The sequence below is a fragment of the Paramisgurnus dabryanus genome, chromosome 5 (assembly GCF_030506205.2).
Source record: "Paramisgurnus dabryanus chromosome 5, PD_genome_1.1, whole genome shotgun sequence".
Taxonomy (NCBI): domain Eukaryota; kingdom Metazoa; phylum Chordata; class Actinopteri; order Cypriniformes; family Cobitidae; genus Paramisgurnus; species Paramisgurnus dabryanus.
In genome coordinates, this window is record NC_133341.1 from 33,576,905 (window position 1) to 33,595,827 (window position 18,923).

The following is an 18,923-nucleotide window of genomic DNA, read 5'->3' on the forward strand; positions in this document are numbered from 1 at the left end:
GTACAACTACACAAATGTGTATTCACCTCAAGCATTTTCAACAAAGAACAAAACTATGAATCGCAAAGTTTGGCCGTAATGAAGGCATTGATGAAAACAGTGATGAAAGAGCATCACCACTAAAAACACTTCTCAATAACAGTTTTTAGATATGTCCTTTAATAAAAACACGTGGTGTAAGAAGGTACACTTATGATAAAGATGAAGATTAAAGCATATATGATATTTACTCTATAGAGGCTTTAAATGGCCATTATGCCTCTAAAACAAATGCTTGTGGATAACATTCACAGTCAACTCAAAACGGCACAATGTTTACAAATGGACACATCTAATGGGGCGTTCACACCAGATGCAAATGAAGCATTATGCAAAAGTAAATAAAATGTTAAGTCAATGCAAAGACGCGATAGACATCCTATGGCATGAATGATGCAACGTGAATTGAGCGTTTCTGCCGTTTGACATTTTTGAGTTGAAAAATCAGAACTTTGGTGAATATTTGCGCCACGTTAACCAATCGGATCTTGCTCTAGTAGTGACGTGATTACAACGTAGTGAGCTGAGGCAGAAATACAAAACAACAATGGAGGACAAAATCATCATCAAAATCATCACACCCAGATCTTCGTAGTTTTATAGACACGGGAATAAAAAGGATCTTATTGCTTGGAAGAAAGTGAGTGAGAAAGTCGGACAATGTTTTACATGCAAATGACGGGAATTTTATGCGCAAATGATACGAATTTCACACGCGAATGATGCAAGTTAACTCAAAATGTTCAAGTATCCAACTACGCTCATGTAAGGGATCTCAGGTTTCGGAAGGAGAACAAAACTGCAATCGTTCCCCGGTTTCGGACACAATATGTCTGAGAGCGTTGCTAGAGTACGAATATATTGTATTGCAATATGGAGCGTTTAAGTATTAACACTAAATCAAAACTAAACAACAGATTTGTAAATGAAAAGGTTTAATTACAGTACTGACTTAAAGTTACAGTTGAAATGGTTACACTATAAATGCATGAAATGGTAAATAATACAAACAATTGACTGTTTCCAATGTATATGAGATATTACCTGATAAGATAGAGAACAGAGAAAGAAAGTTTAGAAGAAAGAGATTCACACTTGAGAACTGAAATCTAGGCCTAATGGCCCGAACCCCAGAACTTAGGTGAAGAAAGAAAAGAAAGGGGAAAAGGCCAATGCAAGGCAAAAGCTAAAATGCAAAGGCCCAGAGCTCATAAAAACATTGACCTTTATCCTCTATCTCTTGACCATGTGACTAAACCTAACTTGATACATTCAAATTGACCAATCAGAAGATCACCTTTAACCCCCACTGTACTTGACCAAACCCAACATAATACATTCAAACTGACCAATCAGAAGACCATCTTTAACCCCCACTGTATTCGATAAACAGCTGTAACAATAGTCTTTGATCATCGGCACAGGGGGTTGTGACAAGTTGTGACCAAGGAATAAGTTCCTTCAATTTTAATCTTACACTCAAATAGCACAATTCATTCGCTTTATTCACATCTGGTGTAAATGCACAGTAATGCTGTGTACACACCAAATGCGTAGCATCACGTTCCTCGCTCTAGATTACTCGCATAATTTAACTTAGTGTCATGCGACTTTTTCGCTTGAGTTGAAAATTTTTTATATTTAATATTTGCGGCAATCACGCTGCGCAATTATCATCATTCGCATCGCCCCGTGTGGGTTTGTGTCTATTCACATATTTGCATTGACTTTGTATGTAATCTACTTGTGCAAATCATTGAATGTGCGTTTGGTGTGTACACTGAAAAAAATGATTCATTGAATTTAATAAATTTTTTTAAGGTAAGTGGTTGCAATCAATTTATTTAAGCTACATTTAAACAAAAGTTTTATATTTCATTTTACGTTACTAATCTTTTTTGTTTAAATGTAGCTTAAATAAATTGATTGCAACCACTTACCTTAAAAAAATTGATTAAATTCAATAAATCATTTTTTTCAGTGTATGCCCCATAAGTGTTTTTCTCATCTCAACGGAGTGCTGTCAGGATTGAAACACAGAAATGATTGAATGATCTGAATGATTCAGTTTCAAATTGTTATCATATATTTGAATGTTATTGTACAATTAAAGTAAACAGAGAGAGGAAGATGAGAAGCCATCAGATCACAGTTTATCCTGACACTGTTTGTACAGCCACTACAGTGACAAGTATGCAAATGTAGTGTAGTGTACTAATTAGTATACTCACTAACTTTGATTACTTCATATCTCTCTCTCTCTCTCTCTCTCTCTCTCTCTCTCTCTCTCTCTCTCTCTCTCTCTCTCTCTCTCTCTCTCTCTCTCTCTCTCTCTCTCTCTCTCTCTCTCTCTCTCTCTCTCTCTCTCTCCTGTCTCGTCTCAGGTAAGATGAATAAAGAGCAAGAATAAATTGAGATAAATACCAGTCTGTCAGCTGAAGGCAACAGTTAGCACATCATTAACCTCAGCTATAAAACAACTTAACCAACAATTTACTATCTGACTAATGTCAATACGATATCATGTGGACTGCATTTGTGCAACAGCTTTTTTATCTTTTTTGGACATAACCGATGGGAGATTCCTGTCTTTTTGCATGAACATTACTGTAAACAGCTTAGCCAACTACAGTAAACAACCATTCTTACCAGTACCAAACTAAACATGCATAAAACACAGATGAAGGTTTAAAGAAAAATTGCACATTAATAAAAAGTTCATGTTTTGATGTTCATTTTAATCAAACAAACAAACCCTAAAATGAGGTTGACAGAAATGTGAAGAATGAACTCTACTTAAACTCATAATGCACTTTCTCTTTGTTTGCTGAAGGATGAGTCAGAATTGTTTTCTGTGCTAATAAACAACACAAAACATATTAAAAAAGTAAAAAAATGAAACAAAAGAAATTCCAGTCTCATTTCAAGGTCATGGAAAGATCTGAGGTTTAATCAAATATTTATGGGCACAGTTAATGAATGGACTCTTTGGAAAGCAACACAACTGTATCACAGTTAATACAGTAAAGATTTTTAGTTATTGGTCATTTATCAGCGGTGTTTTATTGAGCTCAGTAATTATAGAGACTCTCCCTCAGGACACAACACAGACTCTTATCTCTCTGACTGTTAACCTACAGTATACTAAACTCTGTGCTTTAACATCTAAACACATCGAATGAAATCTGCTAATGTCCTTAAAAACAACAAAAGAAACATGAAAAACAACACTAGTTTAATAAAGAGATAAAAAGTTGTTAAAGAGATCAGGTGTCTTTAGGGCAATGAATGATTTATTATCACGTCTTCACTGCTACAGCAGGAGCAGTCGTCTGTGTTTGTTTGCCCCCTAAACTAAACTAACTATTAGATAAATGCATGTCTCTAAAGTGGCTTAGTTAACCTTGCGTTAAACAATTCTGAAAGCCTGTAACAGATCATTTACTTACTATGATTTATTTTCAGATGGATCGTTCCTTACAGGCATTACAACACTCATTTACACACTTTTTGTGATCTTTACATGAAAACTATACAGTATACCCCATAAAGGTTTTCTTAAAGGCCTCATAACATGAAAATTTGACTTTTTCCATGTTTAAGTGCTATAATTGGGTCCTCGGTGCTTCAATTAACTTAGAAGACGTGTAAAAGATCAACCCAGTAACTTGGTTTTGGTAAACCATCTGCAAGCATGTGAAAACAATTGATTGTTTAGATTTCGCCTGTTTTGTGAGAGCAAGTCTTATTATAATAATACCGCCCCTAACTGCCATGCCACTGCCTTTCAATTTCAACAAACCACCATTATGATTTCATCAGCTCATTTGCATTTTAGAGGACACACCCAAAAATGGCACATTTCTGCTCACGCCTACAAAGTGTCAGTTTTAAGATGTTATAATAAATGATCTGTGGGGTATTTTAAGCTAAAATTTCACATACGTACTCTGGGAACACCAAAGATTTCTTTGATGAAAGAAATCTTTGACATCTTAAAAAAATCTCATAATATGACCCCTTTAACAACATCAACTGATATTCATACTCAAGAGATGCTCATACTTAGGGGTTTGAAAGAAATGTAGAAGAAAGAAATCATCTTTGTTTCTGTGGTAAAGACGTCGCTTTCAGATAAATAACCTTAATGTCGAAGAGCAGTGTAATTGACTTCATACTTTGGCTTTTCTCGTGTAAATCTCTAGTTTAGATGTGACCGGCATAATGTAAACATCATTTAGAGAACACAAACAGATTCAGCTGAAATAAATCAAGGTTGAATCTATTCATCTGAAACAACGATCAATAAAGAAATCCATTTCACCAAACTGATTCATGGATTCTGCTGTTATTACTGAGAACTCGACAGACTTTCATGTATTGAACGCTCTTAAAACCAAATGTTACCTTTAACATTTGAAGAACCTTTCTGTTTCACCAAAGGTTCTTTAAGGTGTAAAAAGGTTCTTCAGATTATAAAAATTTAGAAGAAATGGTTCTTTAAAGAACCTTTGACTAAATAGTTTCTTGTGGAACTAAAAAAAGCTTTGTTATGTAAGATGCAAATTCTCCATCCTTTATAAGCCAAATAATACACGTAATTTTATATGTAATTCTTCAAAGCAATATAAACCTGTGGTTTGTTATATTATATTCCTTTTGCTGTGTTAAACTACTTTATACGCCAAGTGTTGCTTTAATGCAAAGTATTCTAATCACTGAGTGGGGAATATATGCATGACAGCTCTTAAATTGCATGTTTAACAAAATAATACTTACTTTATATGGTTTTGTATTGAGTAGTTTATTAAGAGTGGAGAGATTGATGCATGTATTAGAACAAAGTATAAGAGATACATTAAGGTTTAAACCATGATTTAAAGACCTCTCTTCGTTGGAGAAAGTGCAGAAGAGCTCAGAGAAGAATGACAAAGAGACTTCTTTGTATAAAAAATGATAGGGGAATTTCCCGGTAAACGTAAGGATCAAAGGCTTGTCATGAGACCTTGAAGATGATTCCTGGAATTTGGCCTTGAGATCGTCCCTATAAATTGATGCTGCTGCAGAACTTATTCAGATCTGGACGCCGCAGCCAGCATCTCTGTTGTTTGACAGCCTGAAATCTTGTGTTCTCAAGACTTAGGATTTTTTAGACTCTATATTTTTGCATTATCACTTTTTATCTAATTTTGTATTTTTATTTCTTTTCTTTTTCTTTTTAATTCTGCAAAACTTGTAATCGCAAACAACTAAGTATTAATACATTTTATAAAAGACAAGAAGAAGTCTGCTTTCGTAAACTTAGCTCAGATAATCAACCACAGGGAAGTCTTCTGACAATTATATGTGATTATGATCTAATCTAAGAGTATTACTTTACTTAAGGTAATGTGATTGGTATACTTAGGGAAATAATTGCAGATTTGAATATCCTTGCCTACCCTAAATAGAAAGAATAGGCAAAAGGTAGAAATTTTCGTACCATAAAACAGTTTCAAGTTTTTTGCTGCCAGTTTTAAATAAATAAATGATAAAAATTTAAATAAAAAAACGATTTACCAAAATATGTATGCAAAATATGTGCTAAAATTCTAAATAAATTGAAATTATTTCATTTTCGAGGTGATAATCATCTTCCCTGTCAAAAAAAAATGCATTTGATGTTTTTACATTTCATCTCAAGGCAAGACCAATATTAAAATTAAAAGGCAATCTTGAAAAAGAACCTGCAAATACATTTTTTTTTTATTTTTTAAATATGCTTATGCAATATAGTGACAAAAGACTAATTAAAAAGTTCACTTTTCATTTGATGTGCACTTATTTCATGCTTTCCATTTTTAGAGTCAACTAGTGTGCAAATTCAGTGTTAATCAGTGGGTGGGGTTTACTTGCTCATGTGATTGAGGGGCAACCTTCTGATCTCTCTGATGAAGCTAATACTTAAGTGTTTTCAACTGCAATTCATTGACTGGCGGCAAGAGGCTCCAAAATGGAGTAATTTCCCATAGACATTTGTAGGATTAAAAATATAGGAATTTATTACTTCGTCACAATTTGTCACAACCCCCATTTCCATACTGTACCATCTGCATTCCTGTGCTTACAAAGACTATTGTTACAGCTGTTTGTTCAATACAGTGGGGGTTAAAGGTGTGGTCTTCTGATTGGTCAGTTTGAATGTATGATGTTAGGTTTAGTCACATGGTCAAGGAATAGAGAATAAAGGTCTTGGTTTTCATGAGCTCTGGGCTTTTGCCTTTTGGCATTTGCCATTTGCTTTCTGCCCTCTGCTTTTCTTCTTTACCTGAGTTCTTGGGTTTAGGCCTTTAGGCCAAGATTCCAGTTCTTAATGGTGATTCTCTTTCTTCTAAACTTTATTTATTTCTCTGTTCTCTATCTTATCAGGTAATATTTCACATACATTGGAAACAGTTAATTGTTTGTATTAAGTACCATTTTAATGCATTTATATTGTAACCATTTCAACTGTAACTTTAAGTCAGTACTGTTATTAAACCTTTTCATTTACAAATCTGTTGTTTAGTTTTGATTTAGTGTTAATACTTAAACGCTACATATTGCAATTCAATATATTTATATTCTAGCAATGCTCTCCCACATATTTTGCTATTATAACTGCACTTATTTCCGTCATTGGTATAGGTTGCAGAAGGGTGAAAATTGACCAGAAATACACAGTTTTATAATATCTTGCTGTTAACATTTCTCAGTCATTTCGGCATTCCTACAGACTGAACCACTGTAGTGAATCCACCCTTACACCTCCATGTTAAAATCGCCATCTTTACAGCAGAAAATAATGGGTTTACAGCCTGGTACAAAAAGTGTTTTGGTCTATATAGCTAATTTTGCCCTTCATGACAACTGTGAGGGAGGTGAATTTTTTGTAACTCATTCGTTTAAATTATATTAAGCCTTAAAGTTCTGCATAATTTAGGGCGTGGCCACTTGAGTGACGGATAAACTGCCACTGCTGTCACTACAGTCGAGCTAAGTGTGCGTGGATTCAGCAACCAGTCACCTGAGCTTCACTTACGTCCCGCCTCTTTACCCATTTACAGTTATCCGTGAGTTGGCAGGGGCAGGCACCGCCTACTATTGGCTTCAAAAAAGCTTTACACAAACCTATGGGTGAAGTCACGGACACTATGTCCATATTTTTTACAGTCTTTGCTAGCCTAACCAGAGTAAACCCACACTGACACATGTGAGATCCAGAAAGGGCAACTGATCCACCCATGTGAGCCGCTGTGCCCTAAATACTTTAAGACTGCTGACATTTCAATTAGAGATATAATTTAAATCATTCTCATCTTTAGGAAACTTCATGGTCAAAAAAATTATTTAGTTAAAATCACATTGTGCATTCATTTCATGTTGCTAACAAAATCACTGCAATTACTGTGAATATTCAATACATCTTTAAAATAAAAATTAACCCTTTATCCTGGGACAACTGAGACAAAGAAGCACCACAGCATTGAAACATCTTTAGTCCAGCAGGATTTTAATTTTAAGCCGGTTGTGTATTATCATTCCATGTAAGAGTTTCCTAAAACACCGGTTTGAGTTTCAAATACATACGAATAAAATCTGTAGCTTTTATGTTTTATTTATCCCAGGTGTTTTATGTGGTCACTCCACATCTATAGTGTTTCTAAATTACCATGCACAAAAAAGCAAACAAAACACTGAGCACATTTCCAGATGGGTGAACTGTGTTACTCAAACAATATTAAGCATTGGACCTGGCATTTGTGTTAGATTACATCTAACAACACGAGTGTCTGAATATCCAATCTGTTCTGTTGGCGGATCCACAACACTGATGGCTCTGTAAACCCTGAGCTTAATGGCTATCAGGATCCACGGGCTTGTTTGTGTTCTCTAGATCTGACGTGACTCGAATGAGCTCAGATAACAGCCTCATCATCACCCACCACCATCTGTGATGATGCAAAATAACTGGGACTTGACTGATCTCGGATCAGTTTTCTTCTCTTGTGACTGGAGTTGAGGAAACCAGTCCTGGACAAGGCCTTATGGTCAACACCAACACAAACCAGCCTTTAAATAACAATATTCATAAAGGGATGATGTGTTTAGAAAAGCACACAAACCCCTGATCAATATAGACTACAGTAGATATTCTTACATTATAATTCACTGTCAGTGACAAGGTTTCAAATCCAACTTAGTACAGAATTGCTTGTATTCGTCATTCTAGTAGAGGTTTCTTATATGCATGAATGCGTAACTACAGTGTATAAATATAATAATTCATTACAGACACATCTATTCTGTTCCATTTCATAGAATGAAAAAGACTAGGACTGTGTATCGCCCAACAATTTCCTGATTCAAGGCCACAATACGAAGCACATTACGATACGAGACAATCTTGAATTACTTTTTTTTTTCAGAATTTAGTAACACTGTTATCTGTTTATTATGCAGTGTTGTAACAGTTGTGTTTTTGACATTGATTTATTAGCTTTTGGTGGAACTTGTAGAAAGAAAATCTCAAGATTACAGTACTTAACTGATGCTGACTTAAAGCAGGCATAATATTCTTCTCTCATATAATTCTTCTATACGGGCTTTCCTGATTTTGCCAAGTGGTTGATGTCCTCAGGACAACATTATGTTGACCCTGGGACAACATTTCAATCAACCAATCAGATTTCAGAAATAAGTTTACAGTTTGTTTCAAGTTTAAGCTTACAACCAAGATTAGATGGATCATCATTTACCTGATTTAAGGGTTTATCTACAGATGATTATGTTATCTGTTATTGTTTAGCAGGTAACAGTGGTGTTATATAATTCAACATGTAGTGTTAATGTCAACCAAACATGAAATATCTGTCATCATACTCACCCATGTTGTTCCAAACCTGCATGAGTTTGTGTTCTGTGGAATACAAAAGAAGATGTTTTGGAAAAATGACAAAATCAATCAGAAAGAAAGAAAAACAGCATAAATCATCATCAAGGTCATGTACACAGCTTACTGCATGTTCCTGAAGATACACAATACACTAACATGTGTCGGCTTACACTATACCTTCATTTTAAAAGTAAATTGACTGCCCGCTTTGTGTGTAGAAAACATCACAGAAAGCAACTGGTGTAGGTTTGATGTGACATGAGGACGAATACATGATGACAGATTGCTTGGATGAACTTTTAAAGATCTTTGTGTTGGTGTCCTGTTTTACACACAGTCACATCAGTAAATGTGTTTAAACATATGTGACAGCATGTTGATCTCTGCATGTGTCTGTGCACAAAAACACAGATTTCCTCCGGTGTAGACAGGGTTGTGTATCTCTTGAGCTCTGCCCCATTTCTGCATACTGTAAATACACTCGTGAGATGATGTAGGCCATAGTTTCTTCTAGAACCTTCACTTAAACCAAAGCCAGACCAGCACACATCATTCATTCACTGACAACACCTCATTAAAACTCTTATACCACGGGTCGGTTAAATGATTTATTTTGATTGGTTGACAAATGTTCCACAATTATGGATTATTATTCGATAAAAGCACACCTGACCTGTCTGTGGTGACCGTGGTACAGGCCGTCATAAATTATTCCTTATCTAAGGCAATGAGAAAATCTTTGCATTTGTTTAATTTAAAACGCTGAACTTCTGATTCTTAAAAATGTATAATGCACTTTTTAAGCTTCATCTTAAAAAAGTTGCAGCTATTAAAACTGATCAGCGGCAAGGTCAAAGGCAAGAAAACTCATAAGATCAATACAGAAATAAATATGATCGCTACAGGACTAAAATCCTACCTGATAAATAGTTGTTGTTGTTTTTTTGCTATGCAGCTTTAGATATCACATGTTTTTCCAATTTAAGTATCTGTAGTAATATTAACTACACAGAACACACAGGGCTTTATCAATGATGACCACTGAGTCAACTAACTTTTGTTTAAGTGACTTTGTACTGTTTATAAGTCTGTCTGATCTCCTCTGTGAGAACAATCCGCAGGGTTTCAAATCATTTCAATCAACTAACTGAAGCGTGTCAGTACTGCAGGCCACTAATGTGAATGCTGCAAATCTGGGAAAAAATGATTTAAAAATATTTATCACTAAAGTCTACTCTATGCATGTTGTTTTTTACAGATGAAATATGTTTATAAGCAATGATGCCTTATAGCACAAGAACCAAACCCAAAGTAAGTCATTAACACCTAGTCCCTGAGATGTGAGCTCATGGTTGGCCCATCATTTGTATGCAGAATATATTCATATTTAAAACATCCTAACCCGTTACTTTCTTATCCGTACATTTTAATTATTTTAGAAGATTGTGGCACTCATCTTTCAGATTCCTCATCAGTAAGCATCTTTACAAACACATGGGATGAATTTACAACAACACTTCACTTTAGTATGCAGTACATCAGCACCAAAGCCTTCATCTCAGACACGGACCAGACACAATCCAGTTTAAATGCACTGAAATCCAAACTCGCTGTGAGCGCACACATACATCACAAAGATCACAATTTATAAAAGCACAACAATCACAGTCCGCTGCCGTTCATTTTAATACTTGTTAAGTCATGATATATGGAGTACCATTTCTGGGTCTAAACCTTTGCTCAATTCAACTGAGATTGCAGGCGTTTATGAGCACTGTTTTCTCATTTCACACATTTAAGCTAAGCCTTTATAATTTTACAAAGACCGCTACAGGCTCACGGCATCCCAGACTTCAATATTTTACTGAATCATAAAAGATGCTGTCCGCTCATCTGGGATGTCAGAGGTTAGGATCGTGATTTTTCCCATCGTTTTAAAACACATGGGTGAATATAGGTATTTTCTGTTGTTTGCTTAAACATCTGACGTTAGACTTAAAAAGCAGATTAAACTGCATTTCTATATAAAAGAGATGTCTATGTACTGTGCTTTTCACCAATACAGCAGTTATTCATCATGCAATGATCAAATGATAGAGAAAAACATCATAAGCAGTCATTTACAGTAGTTAAATGTTCATGATGAGGCTCAGTCAAAAACATCTTTGTTGAGCTGAATTTGATCTTACAGACCGTTTTATCCGATTATCATAATTCTGTGAATCAGACACTAAACAATGCAGAAAAGAAATTCTTCGTAAATAACCATCAAACTTTAAATGTATAATCACTATTATTATGCCTTCATTATGCCCCAAAATGATGCTCATTACTATTCAGTTCATAAGAAATAAACTTTTAGCTGTATTTAATGAATTAGGCAGCGCTGACTGTTTCTTCATGGTCCATAAACAGCTGATGGCTGACAATAAGGTTTTGTTTACATCCATTTATTAATGACCTAACGAATCTACATCTGCATACTTAACCACTGCCAATTATGCTCTTAAGAAATATGCTTTCAACCAAAAAAACTGCCATTGTGCATGTCTTAGAATATACTTTAAATCAAATGAAATTTATTTTAACACATCACACTTACTCAAAATAGGTGTTGGTATATTCACTATACTTCACTGAGATCTGGAAAGACAGAAGACTCAGTGACAGAAGTTCCCTATAAAAAACCAATCAGATCTCTGAGTGATGAAACTGATGGGTGGACAGATGGGAGGGCTGGATCAGAGCTATTACTGTCGGAACATGTTAATGATAACCGGCACAGGATTATGGGCAAAAGCAGAGGGTTGGAACAATTTCCCGCTGTTTATGTCCCACTCATTTCCTCATTCTACCAGCCACCAAAAAAAGGAGCAGAATGTTCTTACTCACTTGACTATAGCAAAACAATGTGCTTTAGTATTCAAAGTTTTTATGCTATCTCTCCAAGTCCTTTACTCAAACACACAAGCACACTCACCCTTCTCGTTCAGCCTCCTTCTTCTCCAGATCCTGAATGACATCCAGCAAAACCTTGATGGTGTTCTGGCTGGTCTCCAACACCCCCTCCAGGCTGTGCAGCTGAGACTGCAGAGTCCCAATGTCGTACAGAGGGCCGTTTGGGCCGAACAGTTTCTCTTTTGCCTTTGCCAGGTCCAGCTTACATTTAGCCCCAGACATGAGCCCCCCTAGCAGCTCCTGCACCTGTCGCAGTGTGTCTCCTTGGCCCTCTGCTGATCTGAGGGGAGTCTGGGGGTTTATTCCTGCAGAAGGAGGCAGGTGCTTCGCATCGGACTGGGATTCTGTGCCTAGGATCGCACGTCGGGTGCCCAAACACGTGGGTTTTACCATAGCTCTTGCCTTACTTTTGGGAGGGATAGGGGGTGGGATTTCATCAATTTTTGCTTCAGCATCTGACTTTGCTATCCCAGTCTTCACTTTGTCCTTTCCCGCATCGTTGCTGTCGCCTTTGGACACAGGAGGCTTGCGGGGCTTTCCCGGAGTCGAGGAGTCCTCTTTGCGGGGAGTGTATGGAGGAGGAGGAGGAGGAGGTGGGGGAGGAAGCATAAACTCTCTTCTGTCTCTTCTGTCCTGAGTGCTGCAGAAGGCCTGAGGAGGGGAGGGGTAAGTCCCTGTGTTAGAGTACAGCAAAGCAGTTTGTGGAGTGCAGGCATAAGGAGGTAAAGAATGCCTGAAATTGGCACAGGGAAGCACAGTTTCCTGGGGAATATTAGTGTATGTCGTGGGCTCACGTGAACAGAGGATGGGTGACATGTTCTGTGGAAATGACTTGGAGTGTGGTACAGTTTGAGCAGAAGTCTTAAAATTGTGGACAGTTTGAGGGGGGTTGCTGCAACAAGGGGCATGTTGCACAGAAACGCTGCAGTGTGGCAATGTTCGAACAGCACAGAGATTACCTGGCACAGGTTGTGTGGAAGGGCTGCAAATTAAAACAGGCAGAGCAGGAGTCACATGAGTTCCCATATTTTGTGGATCCAGAATGCAATGCACTGCAGTTTGTCCGATGGGAACGATGTGAGCCGCAGGGGGAAGGGAGCTCTTTAAGTGTGACACATTGTATGGTTTACTGGCACAGGAAGGGCTAGGAGGAAAGGACATCATATTGTGAGAAATGGGTTGTGTTGGATATTTATGAGATGCTATAGGTTCTGTACTTGTTAGGGTAGCTGATATGTCACAGTAAAGTATAGATTGTATTGAAGGTTGAATTGTGGATTGAATAGGTGTTGGGGTGTTTGTAGTCAGTGTAGTGGTTTGCACAGTTTGTGTATCTGGGATGCATTTGGATACAGAATGAGATGAAGTACCAAATGGTGCATTTGGTGCAGGGACCTTACTACTTGGCACAGACTGATTAGGAGTTACAGATTGGGTTGGACTTATTACAGAGGACACAGGTTGAATTGGCGTGTTATTGCATGCTAGTGGTTGTGTTGGAGTCTTTTGGCATTGATGTGCAGTACTGAATGAGGAGGAAAAAACAGATGCTCCTTGAGAACAGGAAATTGCCTTTTGGCCAACATTATTGTAGCTTGCCATGCTTTCCTCTAATGTCTGGCAACCTGGCCTGGATTTATCCGGGGTTACGGATTCTGCATATGACTCTGAAATGCAGCAGGACTTGGGTATTGGGGGAGTCGTACAGTTTGTAATCATTTGAATAGCAGGTGTGCAACAATGCCCTGATGTTTCACTAAGAGACAAGCTTGACTCCCCATGTATTGAGGATGAAGTGACTTGTTGTGTGGTAAAGCACAAAGACTCTGAAATGGTCGTGCTGTGCTCTGTTTGTGTCAAAGAGACACCGGGTAAAAAACCCTGTGGTGGACAACTTTGTAATGGTACATTTTGAGTTTCATTGGGACAGGTGGAAACAGTCTGAGAGGCTTGCAGAGGTGCTTCTGCTGTTAGAATTTGGCAAGAGTTTGGGTATTCCTCTAGGGTTACAGAAGACATGGTTAAAAGATCAGTTTGTAAAGAGGCTTGGTGGCCTGAGACACTTTGATTTTTTGAATCACAGCTTGGTTCAGTTTGTGTGGGAGAGCCACTATATGGCATATTATGATGTGGGTTAGGGTTGGGAGAATGCTGTGAAGGTACATCAGATGATGATGTTCTGTGTACCACAGCTTCAGATGGGGCTTTCTTAGATTGATAAGAGTTTTGATGTTGTCTCTCAGCAGGTACAGTATTAGATGGGGAAATATGAGGAGGCTCAGGTTTCCCAGGATCACTTGCTGCTCTACTTAACAATTTCCTCCTCCCTCTCCTTCTGGACTGTTTGTGTGGTGTGGAAGAACTCGGCTGGAGTTGCGTTTTTCTACCTAAAGAGGTGGTTTGATTGTCCTCAGTTTTCGAGCAGCCTGATTGCTCAGTGGGGAAATGCTGTTGGCCGGGGCTCGTCTGGGATGTACGAGTTGAAAAGCATACCTGTGCAGTCAGCTCATCAGAAGAATCCTCATCATCCCAGCCTTCCCCCACTCCGTCCCCCAGGCTATGACTGCGAATTTGGGTGACTGAAAGTGATGGAGGTTTTTGCAAACTGGGTGAGGTCTGAATGGCTGTACTCCTGCAAGGTTGACTTGGCAGTGGTAGCGTGAGAGAACACGGATGTGTCGGGACCCAGCAGCGTCTGGTTGGCCCAGGAGTGAGCGGATGTGGCGGAGCTCTCTTCAGAAACGCTGTCACTGCCCCTATTGTCTTTTCCATGTCCCCACAGACTGATCCCACTAAAGAGGGCCCGTTAGTCAGCTCCTTTCGCCATTTCGGAACCTCTGTTGGGCTCTTACTCCTCACTTTATCGTTTTTTACCTCATCATCATCCAGATCTTTGAAGCGTACCTGCTGCGTGCGATTTCGTCTACGTTTAAGTCGGCTTTCAATATCCGGAGAGTTCCGATTGAGGAGCACGGATCGCACAGTCACGGTGGTGGCTGCTTTGTCTGGGTTGCCATTGCTATGGCTGTGAACACTTGGCAAATGGTTGGGCTCTTTGCTCACCATGTTATCAGACCCTAGTAGTTTATGAACCATAGATGTAAATGCGATTTTTCAGTGTTTTGGTCTGTTTCCACAAAACGAATGCTAATACACCTTTCATTGGATTAAAACATGGTTACAGAGCACTGACTTACATGATAAATGCTGCATGTAACAAAAATTAAATAAAACCGACCAGCCGATGACAGAAGAGCATGTGACTGGTCTTGACCTCTGGTCACATGACTGAGAGTTTTTGAAAAGATGTCTCGATGGTAATCCTGTCAGAGAAGGTTTTGGTTTTGGCACAAGGCGTCTTTATAAGCAATTGTCTTTAAAAGCAAGAGAAGAACTAAGTGTATCCTGAGCAACAACCCCATCGGTCCACAGGGGCACTTAAATTCTCTTGGTGAGCACAATTTAAGATGGCAGAGACACAGTTTGCGCAGAGGTGGTACACATTGCTTGTGCAAGCCCTGAACAGTATGAAACTTTGGCAAGGTAGGCATGTGAGTATATTGTAAAAGTCTGCATCATGATTTCACAGCCAAGAGGATTAAAAAGTCCTCTCACGATCTTTTTCTGCAGAAATCATTTGTTTGAAAAATAACTGGATAAATAAACTTTAATAAAAGACTGACCCAAGAAAAAGTGTCCCAGCACCGTTAATGTCCCATTTTCAAATTGAAACTTGTGTACAGTCCTTGCTGGTATGGAAACATATCTTGACCTGGCAATTCATCTCTTCAAGTTGACTCGAGGTTCCTTGTTTCTGTCGTTCCCTTCATTCTTTTCTTGTGACAGGAACAGAACAGGAATCTGTGCAAAAAGACAGTACAGTAATGTCACTTATCTATGACTGGTATTTCCAAATAAATGGGCATTATTACTTAAAAATACTACCTAATCATGTTTCATTCTTACAGACATTAAACATATTTATATGATAGCAATCATTGCTAGAGATACATATAAACCTAAATAGGATGGTTTTATCAGATATCAACTTCTGTATAAGAATCAGGAATTACATCCCACTTCTATGTCCTGTAGAGTCTGTCTACAAAATAAGAGTAGTTAAGGGTCAAATGTAAGAGGTGATGGATTAAGGGTAGTTTTAGTGTATGTCAGTAGCTTTAGGGCTGTTGTTTAACTCAGTGTGGTGGCAGGCTAAGAGATCTTTGGGGCCAGAGAATGACAACACTAATTAACTTGGCTTGTCTTTAAGCAAACCTCCGTGCACACGGATCACAATGTTTGATGGGCTCAACACACTCCATCACGCCGACAGTAAACAGACACCGCATCCTCTTTGTGATCAGACAATCACAGTCTGTCATGAGTCGTGAGATGATGTTAAATGTCCGGGTCTTGTACATACATTTGCTAAGTGTAATTCTGATGTAATCTGACAAATCAATCTTTAATATGTGAACAAATTAACTCTATGACCAAAACAGCCCTCCATTATTATATCATCTGTTGTACAAAAAGTTTAAGCTTTAAGTGCTTCATGTAAATGACTGAATTAATGGAAGGTCAAGTAAGTTACAAAACCCAACCAAATTCAAAAATACAGAACGCATTTGCATTCAAAGCCACATATTCAGGGTTTACACAAGCACAACGTCCTTTAACTTTGCCAACAGCCCAAAGGCACAGAGCAAACACTGCAGATATAAACTCCAGCTCTTTGTTAAACTCTAAAGAGATTTCATCCACTACTGAAGACCCTGATCCATCAGTGACCCGTCATCTTCACGTAGTCTTGAGCTGTCAGTCCATCCCTCTATAATATCATCTGCATCAATGCAAGTAAAATGATGTATTATTGTCCATTAGGCAAAAATCACAGAAAAAAAGTGCTCCACTCTCATAAGTCACGCTGGTACTTGAATCATAAGTAGAAAGGTCAAGAAGAAATGGACCAAAAACAACCAGTCTCTCAGTTAGCACTAGTTAACCCATCTTTCGTTAATTGAAGAGATTTGTTCCCTTCTTTAGCTGCATCTTGCTCTTAAACAGTTGAGTTTCTTTCTTGAGCTTTGGCAAACACGGCACCTGAATCATCGATGTTGAAATCTCCTCTTGCACATCAAGTAAACAATCCATGCTATTCATGCGTTTAGCTTATTCTTTAAACAATACCTGCAATAAATGCAAGAATTACACTTGAATCAAGACCAGATGTTGTTCATTGCAGCCTCAAAAACTTACGTGGGCGTATTATCCTTTCTAATGTGTAAATAAGTTATGAATACATTTTGAATTCAATGTATTTTCAGTCCTCACTTGCACACTTGGAGACTTTAACTGCTGTCCGCCACGGCCACAAGCAAGGTCGATTAATGCTGCAGACGAAATTACAACGGACTCTGAATCTGAGATTATGAATTATTTTTCACTTAACTGCCAAATTAAGTTAGCTGACATGGAAATATAGTAAGTTAAATAAATTTCTTCATAGAGGAAAAAGATTGATTATCCTGAATGTCGGAAAGTTGTTCCCCTCAAGAGAAGTCAGATATTTAATGAAGCCCTAAATTGGAAGAATCATTTGCATAACTGGAACATTTAATTAGGGAACACTTGGATGTTTAAGGATGAAGTGTGGGAATTCAGAGGGCAGGTGGAATCATAAGACGAGAGGCAGCTGGAACTGAAGAACATCTGCAGTAAACATTAACAAACACACACATATGCACACAAGCGCGTGCACACACACACACATGCGCACACACAAGCACACACACACACACACACACACACACACACACATGCACATGCATGCATGCACAAGCACACACACATGCACGCACACGCAAAGCACAAACATATGCGCACAAGCACGCGCACACAAACACACACATACACGCACACATGCATGCACAAAAGCACACACACACATGCACACAAGCATGCACACATGCATGCACACAAATGCATGCGCACACATGCATGCGCACACATGCATGCGCACAAGCACACACACATGCACACACACAAGCACATGCACACACACATACGCCCACAAGCGCGTGCCCACACACACAAGCACACGCACGCACAAACACACACGTGCACAAGTGCGCGCACACAAACACACACACGCATGCACACACACATGCATGCGCACACATGCATGCGCACAAGCACACACACACACATGCACACAAGCATGCACCATGCACCATGCATGCGCACACACGCACACGCATACAAACATGCACGCATACTCACAATCACACACACACACACACACACACACACACACACACACACATATATTATGCGCCCAAGCACGTGCACACACACAAGCACACACATGCATGCACACACAGGCACAAACACACACACACACACACACATGTGCACAAGCATGCACACACAAGCATATGCGCACACACACAAATCAAAACACCCATGGAAATGGCTTAAGCTGTTTAATAATTCATTCGCTTGAGATTTCATCATTAAAAAATCAGTCCAGGTTTCAAAGTGTGCCTCTAATATTCACCATCACAGCCCCATCCAAAAGTTACCAGTGAGCTAAATTCATGTTACTGAGAAAACACATCTGTATTGTTCCTCATGCTTACTGGTTAAAATATACAGAGTAAATCATCTATGTGCTAAACTAGACTCGTCTGAACCTAAAAGCCCATCCAAAAGCGGCACCCAATATTTTTGTTGACCATTTGAACTCTTCAGTCTGAGACTGTTGCATATTATTATAATTATTATTTCAAATATTTGCCATTTATTGTGACCATCTGTCCTTAAGCACACTAATTCAGGCTAATTGTTCCCACTGTGTTGCCTGCTGCAAATTCATTATTGATTTTGTCTTTTTTCTGGCCATGAAAAGAAAATGAAATCAATATGGAGAGATGGATCACGGGCCGCTCAGAACAGTCTGTACCGACTGTAGTAACACTGTCAGGTAACAATTTTACTTTAATAAACTCCT

At 38.4% G+C, this 18,923-nt stretch overlaps 1 protein-coding gene across 5 annotated transcripts in view; it reads right to left on the reverse strand.

Moving 5' to 3' along the window:
- The window catches only part of LOC135732835 (uncharacterized), a 65,674-nt gene that overhangs the window by 30,232 nt on the left and 16,519 nt on the right, over nt 1-18,923 (reverse strand). For 4 of the 5 annotated variants that reach the window (XM_065251206.2, XM_065251205.2, XM_065251210.2 and 1 more), the window contains exons 2-3: nt 11,934-15,772; nt 8,945-8,977 (exon numbers count right to left, since the gene is read on the reverse strand). In XM_065251206.2, coding sequence (XP_065107278.1) covers nt 8,945-8,977; nt 11,934-15,007 — 3,107 coding nt within the window. In that variant the 5' untranslated portion in view covers nt 15,008-15,772. The remainder of the gene's footprint in view (nt 1-8,944; nt 8,978-11,933; nt 15,773-18,923) is intronic. The other variant, XM_065251207.2, reaches the window with a different exon arrangement.